The 9116-nt window shown below is 38.0% G+C and overlaps 1 protein-coding gene across 1 annotated transcript; it reads right to left on the reverse strand.

Moving 5' to 3' along the window:
- Window positions 1-802: 802 nt before the first annotated feature.
- Window positions 803-1936, reverse strand: LOC107752291 (prolactin-releasing peptide receptor-like). Its single transcript, XM_016568228.1, has one exon. It carries the CDS (start codon window positions 1934-1936, stop codon window positions 803-805), a length of 1134 nt encoding a protein of 377 aa, XP_016423714.1.
- Window positions 1937-9116: the final 7180 nt, after the last annotated feature.

Below are 9116 nucleotides of genomic sequence, written 5' to 3' on the forward strand. Positions count from 1 at the left end.
TTTCTCCGATCACAAATGCAGACATGGTTTTATGTTTAGGCGTAAAAACACAGTATAAGTCATTATAATCAGTAATTATGTCCCCACTGGATGCAACAAATGTCTCATTTGTAATAGGTTTTATTGGTTTTGTCTCGTTGTGCTGGGAGACTGCATCGGTGACCGTGATTTCACCAAGTACAACATGTTCCTGGATCAACATCCTTGTTGATCCTGGAACAACATTCCAGTTAACCAATCAGAATTGAGGGATAACTTTTCAGGAAATATCTGTTTTAGGCTTACGATCAGGGTTAGGTGCTTCTACACCCTTGTTAATCAGCTATCATTTCACACTGATTTTAGGAATAAATTATGGGTAGGGATTGGGTTTAGTCTATATTTTTGGACAGTGATGTTGATCCAGGATCAACAAGAGATGTTGATTCAGGAACATGTCTTACTTGGCAAAATCATGGCGACCAGACTGCATCACAGTATGTTAAGGGGCGTAACATTTCCATCACACGCTTGAGGTATTCAGCCAATCACAACGCACTGGATAGCTGGCCAATCAGCGTACACCTCACTTTTCAGAACGATGAGCTTTGTAAAAATCAACGCGTTTCAAAAAGGCGGGGCATAGAGGAGCAACAATAATGTACATTATGTGGGAAATAATGTGTTTTTTTAACCTTAAACTGCATAAACACATTTCATTACACCAAATACACAACATAATGTTCTTTTTAGCAACGTCATATGACCCCTTTAATGTCTGAGTGCTCCTTCTGATTAGTCTGTGCTGATGTGCCGCAGATCTTCAGAGGCAGCTGTCGGGGACGGGGCTCTCAGGTGATTGGATCTCCTTCACAGCTACCTCAGAGATGAGCGTCAAGCAGGTGGCTGGGTTGCGGGAGGCGCAACGAGATAGTAGCTCCTGTCCACTACGTCTGCAAGGGCACAGGTAACCCCGCAGGTGCATGCGGACCTTGCTGTGCAGCGAGGCATAGATGAAGGGGTTGTAGCAGGCTGAGCTCATGGCTATCAGGTGGCAACTGACCTGCAGCACGTTGACGTAGCGCTTGTCCACGATCTGGAAGTCCGAGTCTAGATCCAGAAGGAGATTGAGGACTTGCATAGGGAGCCAACAGAGGGCAAAGGCGAGGACAGAGGCCACCAGAAGGGAGAAAGTCTTGCGCCGCTGCTTGCTCCAACGCTGCTGGCTATGGGATGGCTCTCCAGGCAATGTGTGTTTGCGGAGGTGAACACTGATGGCACAGTAAGAGATGCTTACAGACAGCAGGGGGATCATGTAGGATGCCAGCAAGAAGAAGCAGGAGTAGAGCAGGCGCTGTCGTTCGGCTCCCAGCCAGAATTCCTCGCATGCTACCAACTCCATGCCACTGGGTCGCAGGTCCACGTAGCGCGTGTGGAGGGAAGGAGGAGCGGCCAGGGCCAACGAAACTGCCCAGACACCCAATGCCACTGCGCCACAGCCCCACACTGAGATACGCCTCCGCACTGGGTATGCCACCACCACGTAACGGTCCATGGCGATGGCGGTGAGGGATAATACAGAGGCAAAGACTGTTGCACCTTGCAACAGAGGAATAAGGTGGCACATTGGACGGCCGAATGCCCAGCCGTGTGCATCAAAAGCATACGACGCTGTCAATGGCACACAGCTCAGGCACATCAGCAAGTCCCCAGCTGCTAGGTTGCCGATGAAGAAATTGGTGGCATTGTGGAGCTTCTTGTCCACCAGAATGCAGACAAGAAGGAAACTGTTCCCGACACCAGCAACAACAACGACCAAGGCGTAGAGTGGAATAAACAGAGGTTTGAAGCGCAAAAGCAGCTGGGTTCCTGAAAATTTATCCAGGGGGTCTGTCCGATTCGTAGCTCTGAGTGTTGCGTTAAAGCCCGCCAAAACTTGTTCCAGAAGAGGATCCATTTCAACCTGTGACAAAAACATTCATGAAAAACCAAGACAACCACCATGCCCACACAGGTACACACTCACTCAGCCATTAGAGATAAACTCAGTGTCAGATTGGCACATGGAAACGCTGTTGCCATGTTCTTGATGGAACCCCTTTTAAAGAGTCTTTCTCTTTCTGCCTTGATGAGACTTGAGCACCCTCTAAGCGCAAAGCAGAAAGGCTGCGTTTCACGGCTCCAATTAATTGCTGAAGCAGACTTTTTTTTTTTCTCAAGGTGAGTCATAAAGTCTAATTACAGTGTTATTATTTAGTATTATCTAGAAGAAAATCCTAAGGTATTTACCTTTATTTATAGTCACATTGTCTGTTAGAGGTAATTCACAAGGATCTACTAGTTATCAGGCCTTATGAATGGAGAAAAATGAGCATTTGATGACTCTATAATTACTTTCCTGAGTATATATCAAACTCCATTACATGATGTGTGATTACATTAATTCATGATTACAGTCACAATCATACCACGTGCTCAGCAAATATGAGTGGAATAGGCCAAAAAGTAATAATGATGGTAATGGATATCACATGTAAATGCAATTAACAACTTATAAATGCATTATCTAATAACAATACGTTTTGCATAAATTATGATGTGCACTAGGATACAGTGTGTTCTTAATATGCCACCTTTTTTTAATAGTGATAGAGATTAAGTATAAATGAAAACACTGTTATCAGTGTGTCATATTAGATATTATATCTGATGGTGCCATCAGCTGCCAGGAAATGTGTCAGACAGTGTGTGGTCAGGATGAGAAAAAAACAGACGCATTGAATTTTGAAGACTGATAAAATGTAAATTTGCATTAGTTAAGATTAAAACAATTGAATACAAACTTAATGAATTTGAATTAAAATTAATTATTTTTTCATAATAAAACAATGCAGCACTGAATCCACAATGTTTGTAAAAAATAAATTAAAAAGTGTTTTAAAAGCATTACAATTACAGCACAGTTTTGAAAAAGAACATGCAATGTAAATGACAAGCAAGTGCGTGTTTGTCAGAGAAAATGCAAAAGACACAGAAAGAGTACCTGCTGCACAAAAGCTTGATGTATAGCAAGGTTTGATGTTTGATGTCCCCTCAGTGTTCTTCCACAGTTGAGATATTATTATTATTCATCTCCAAATGTCCACATCCATAAATGAACCTCTATGCCCAGTTTTCCATGCAGTAGTGTGTATCTGATGTCATTTACCACTGTCTCACAGGAGGAGAGTGGTTAGTGAGGTGCAGACCACCAACCCAATGGTCTGTGGTGGAGGGGGTGCTGGGGGGCTGAGAGGGAATGAGTGAGCCAGAGAGAGAGAGAAAGAGAGAGGGAGAAGGGGGAGTGACTCTGTCTTCTGTCACAACCGCAGTAAGAAAACTGAAAAGAGACACAGTTCTCCTACTGAGACCAACCTCCTTTTTTCATTCACACTCTCTCTCTAGATTAAAATACACAGAGAGGCATATATTTCAGACATATTCTCTTGATAAAAAACTCAGTGTTTAATCTCTCTTTGAGATAATTTTTTCTCTTCCCCAGCTTGGTATCTGTGAGCAGCTGATAATTCTGGAAAAATCAGTTTGGTGATGCACATGGTTGGAACACTAATGCACACCACACAGAATAAACATACACAATATATAGATATGAAAACACAAACACACACACACACACACACACACACACACACATTGGTGGTTGTAGAATTCAGTGCTGCAGTTGAGTGTTTCTTCATATGGGCTTTTAGAAAATAAACACTTTTTTGTTGTGGTGAAAATCACGACACAACTTAGGGATGGCTAAATTTTATATAAAAATGTGTAATCAATGCATTCACCGCACTCTCCCAGCTAATTAAGTGTGAAGACCTATATATGTATGATCAAAAATGACAAAGAATGGTCTGCACCCTAAAAATATTTTATTAAGTTAAAGCAGGAGATTAAAAAAAAAATCAACAGCAGATGTTTAGCTATCTGCCTTCATCAGTGTAATAATTATTTGTTTCTCAGTGATTATATAGATAAGCGACAAACATCATGTGATCATAATCAATTAATCCACACAAATTGTAACACATTAGAGAGAGAGATCGAAATTCTCATTTAAACCCAAAGATGACATTGTCTGTAAATAAAACATCCAAAATGCTTTTTTACAATGTCTTTGTATGATTTTTTTTTTAATCAATATCTCCACATCAACAGGAAGTAATCACTCTTTCAATACTTATACATTTAAGTTATTCAATATCGTGATTAGAATCAATACAGTGTCTAGCAATTAGAGATCACTCACGTTGATTCTCAAAGATCTAGATGTTTTCCCCACATATAATGTGCATGGACATTAGAGTAAATATATCACATTTTTAGTAGAATATGTTATACAAGATTTGATATAATACACCTTTTTATGTGGAAAAACGTGGCGTTTTTACATTGTAGTAGAAAAACATGATGTAAAAATTTGACATGGAAAACAACAGTCTATATATGCTTTTTTTGACATCATGTACAACATCTCATCTAACTAGCATGTTCGCCACATTTTGAGATCTTTTGTGAGAGAACACTGGAGGATATTTGAAAAAAAAAATCTTTTAAGGAAGAATCTGAAGCTAAAATAAACCAAAATGTATGTAATAAAAATGTAATATATAAAAAGATTAATCTATAAGAATTTTTATAAATCAGTTTGAGACTAATCGTTTTGTTTATTTCCATTTCAGTCATTTTTTGGAAGTTTTTCATGTAACGTATATTTTATTTTATTTAAGATTCATTTGAATTAATGAAAATTATTTGTAATAGTTTTAATTTCAGTTGACAATAACTACACTGTTTAAGACATTCGATTTTAATTATATTACATATTACACAGATATTTAGATTTTGTTTGGCTGATCATAATTGCAAAGTTTTAAATAATTTATATTTTTCTAATACATTTTCATGCTAAGTCTTGGACAAGCTAAAACAATAGAACATATAGTATATCTAAAAAAAAAAACAAGAAAAGTCACTTAAAGCTGAAATAGTTGAAAAGTGTTAGTTTTAATCAAAATCAACCCCTGGGGCATGAAGCTAAAAAAAGCAATCAGCTGTGCAGCTAAATGTCACCCAACCATAATATCCTTCCATTCTGAACTTGCCATATAGCAGTAAGGTTAAAGCTATAGATTATTCCTCATATCTGTCAGTAGTACATTTATTGCCACTCATTAATTTGGGAAAAATCACTAGTTTTCCCAAGTTTCTCTCTCATATTTCCTAGACAACCACTTCGATCAACTTTTCATTCACTATTGTGGATGTTTTATCATTTTATTGTGATTCCCAGTGATTGAAAACAGCCCTCTTGCATTTTCCCAGCATGAGGACTACTGTATGTTCCTTACTAAATGCCCTTGCCCATTGGCAGAGGGTGAACCAACTCCAGGGTAAGGCTAAAAGCAGCCAAATGTATTAAACATCATAAACCCGTCTTTTTAGAACCAGACATGGGTGTCATGTAGGCTAAAAAAAATTTTTTTAATGGGACTGAATTTGTATTTAACGTGATTACAATTAATGAAGCATTAACACATGTTAGACTGCACCCCATAGGCGGAGGGTGAACCAAGTCCAGGAGGTTTTTAAGGCTAAAAGCAGCCAAATGTATTAAACATCATAAACCCGTCTTTTTAGAACCAGACATGGGTGTCATGTAGGCTAAAAAAAAATGTTTTAATGGGACTGAATTTGTATTTAACGTGATTACAATTGAATAAAAACGTTAGAAATTGATAATTATATAACGTTTCCTTTCCACGATTATTCAAACAGCGAATAAATTATATATAGAACATTACATTATCACTAGCATTGATCTATTGCGAGTTTAAGCACTCTTACATTGTATGTACATCTGCGCTTTGTTGTTTATGATGAGAGAATTCGCAAGAGTCTAAGCAGATCTTAATTTAATGCGACACTGTCTATTCATATTCACTTTGTTAGCAACAGACATAATATATTTAATTTATTTGTGCAGGGGCATTTTTGTCCAATTTAGTGCCATTTTTGCCCCAAGTCCTCGTGGCCTTACACACGCTCCACCTATGCCCTTGCCCACAACAAAAAAGAAAGCTGAATGTCAGACAAGTAATTCCTTCTATAAGCATCACTTCTAACAGTTAATCACCATTAGCTTTGCTATTTGCACCACAATGAGCAGGCAATCATTTGTACAACTCTGAATGAGAGTCATTCCGTTTTGAATCGTTTGTAGTAAGTGATTGGAATAGAGGAAACTTCTTATGGCATGATGTGATTAAATGGTCAGGAAGAAATAAAAGTTACAATAAAAATGAAAGTCTCTATATTGAGCAAATGCAACGTGAAATGTACTGATTATGTATACACTGAATTACACTAAAATGAAAAGTGATGTTTCAATCAATTCATGGAAGTTAAGTTTCTAAAATCATTGTTTGATGCAAAGACATTTAATTAACGGTAAATGCCCTCCCTCAAATCTCCCTCAAAGGACAGCTGACTTGGGTGTTTTCAATTTGGACAGTCAAACTGACACAGAGTGGATGTGTTTGGGGCTGGCATGAGACTAAACACAATCAATTACCATCTTGTTGATGTCCTGAGAAGGGTGAACTAAAAATGGCCCAAAAATAGGGCGAATAGAGTGAATTTGAAAGGTTAATTGCAATTGTGCCTGTCTAAGTAAATGTCTTGGCATAGCTAGTGTTCTGAATTTGACCGCGGGCAAAGCCTTTAGTGTAAGACAATCAACACTAATAATTTTACCCCTCGTGTCATGAGCATTTTGACCTCTTCAGTCACCCGACCCTTGTTCGACCCCAGCGACCGCTCTCATACTCTGAACATGTTGTCATGTGCGAGCTATTGCTTTTGCTTGACGAGGGGACGAAATAATAGGATAAAAGAAAGCTGAAGGAGAAGTTATAGATTCACTGGACATATTATATTATATAATATGTAATATGTAATATTACATATTATATAATATAATATTGGATGGGGTTAAAACTCATTTAATGGCACTGACTCAGAATTAATTTTCTAGATTCAGGTGTTGACCTTTTTTGAAAGTGCAAATCCCTTTTCCAGGTCAGTTCCATAGGGCTTTATATAAGGCTTTTCGTTTTGAATGAAACAGGATATTAAGCAAAAAAAAAAAGCATTTTATTCATTGGGAATTGATTGGTTTACAAAAAGTAATAATGTATCAGCCTTGATACTTCCATGTCAAGTATATTTTTTCCATCTACTACAATGGACTTAATTATGGAGGCTTATTTCCTCCATAACATAATTGATCATTTAATAAAATAAAACAACTGCAAGAGTTAAACTCATAGTTGAGTGTTTATATCTTGCTTTTTTTCTTCTTCTCAGAGTTTATAAAGGGTCAACCAATGCCAAAAAGATTCAGAAACTCATAAAGTTTGAATGTCTAACAGAATATGTGTTTATGTACTGTATGCGTGTTTTAGTGTATGTGTCAATGTGTCATTGAAGGTGAAGTGTGTAATTTATGTACCACTAACAGAAAATAAAATGGAAAAATGACATACATCTCCCCCCTAAGCAAAAACAGAGCTCTATAGGGAACTGGTAGGAACACAGCCATTTTAAACTCATTTCCATATGAAACAAACGATGATACATGGAGATGTGCACAAATGTCACCTTCACACAAATTTCAGAAATTAGTTTTGACTCCTCAGAAGCTTTTCAGATGATTTCTTCAGTCATGTTGTGGTTTTAGCATGCAGCCCAGAGTCAGCTGCATGAAATTGGAGCTTTCTCTGTTCGGCCATCCCATCAGAGCTAGTAAAGAGAATATGCTTCTTTTCCACTCTCACATGAAGCGTCCTCTGACCCCTTAGGCTTTTAGCATTCAGTATGTCTCATAGTTTATTCATACCCACTCACACAGGAGATAAATAACATGGCAAGAACTTTGAAGGTGCTGCTCAGTTAGAAGCTCCACTTCCATCTGAAAAACACATAGAAAACAGACATACGAGAACTTTAATTAACATAACCCTTAGAGGGAATGGAGTTTACTCTGTGCAGAAGATGTTCTGGTCTTTCCCCAGAGAAACAACCTTAAGGTCAACAAATAGGACAAATTCTATCATGAACATGTTTGTTACATCACAAATCCAATAAGAGTTATGCTATGCATTTAATGTGTTCCACTTTAAAGGGGTCATATGACGTTGCTAAAAAGAACATTATGTTGTGTATTTGGTGTAATGCAATGTGTTTATGCGGTTTAAGGTTAAAAAAACACATTATTTTCCACATAATGTACATTATTGTTGCTCCTCTGTGCCCCGCCTTTCTGAAACGTGTCGATTTTTACAAAGCTCATCGGTCTGAAAAGCGAGGTGTACGCTGATTGGCCAGCTATCAAGTGTGTTGTGATTGGCCGAATACCTCAAGCGTGTGACGAAAATGTTATGCCCCTTACCATACTGTGATGCCATGTCCCGGCGCGACGAGACAACACCAATAAAGCCCATTACAAACGAGGCATTTGTTGCATCCAGTGGGGACATAATTACAGATTATAATGACTTAGACTGTGTTTTTACGCGTTGCGTATCGCGCCGCGTAAACATAAAACCTTCTAGTTGTGTCCTCTTTTGGAAGGCCAAACAAAGTATTTTTCGCTTTCACAACGAAACACACAGCGTCTCCACGACATTGCGGCGGCGGCAACAATATTTTATAAAGAATATCTCTTTGGGTTTGAGACTTTAGTCTTTGCAACTTTAGGGATCTTATCTATGCACAAAGAGCTTGTAACACTCCAAAGAGAAAGGAAAATTTGAAATTGCATCATATGACCCCTTTAAACAGATTTAGCAACATCCCTGTAACCTGATTGACCATCTGATCTAAAGGCTCCTCCGGCTTGTTGTCCAGAAGGAAATCCATGTATGATGTCATATTATTCCAACCCTGCATGCATGCATTTCTTTCGGAACATAAAATAACATAATTTGAAGAATGTTGGAAACCAAACCATTTCTGTTCCCATTGATTTTCATTCTGTGGAGAAAAAAACCCAGACATAATATACTATACTATACTATACTATA

The sequence above is a fragment of the Sinocyclocheilus rhinocerous genome, unplaced genomic scaffold (genome assembly GCF_001515625.1).
Source record: "Sinocyclocheilus rhinocerous isolate Xijiao unplaced genomic scaffold, SAMN03320098_v1.1 scaffold1012, whole genome shotgun sequence".
Taxonomy (NCBI): Eukaryota; Metazoa; Chordata; class Actinopteri; order Cypriniformes; family Cyprinidae; genus Sinocyclocheilus; species Sinocyclocheilus rhinocerous.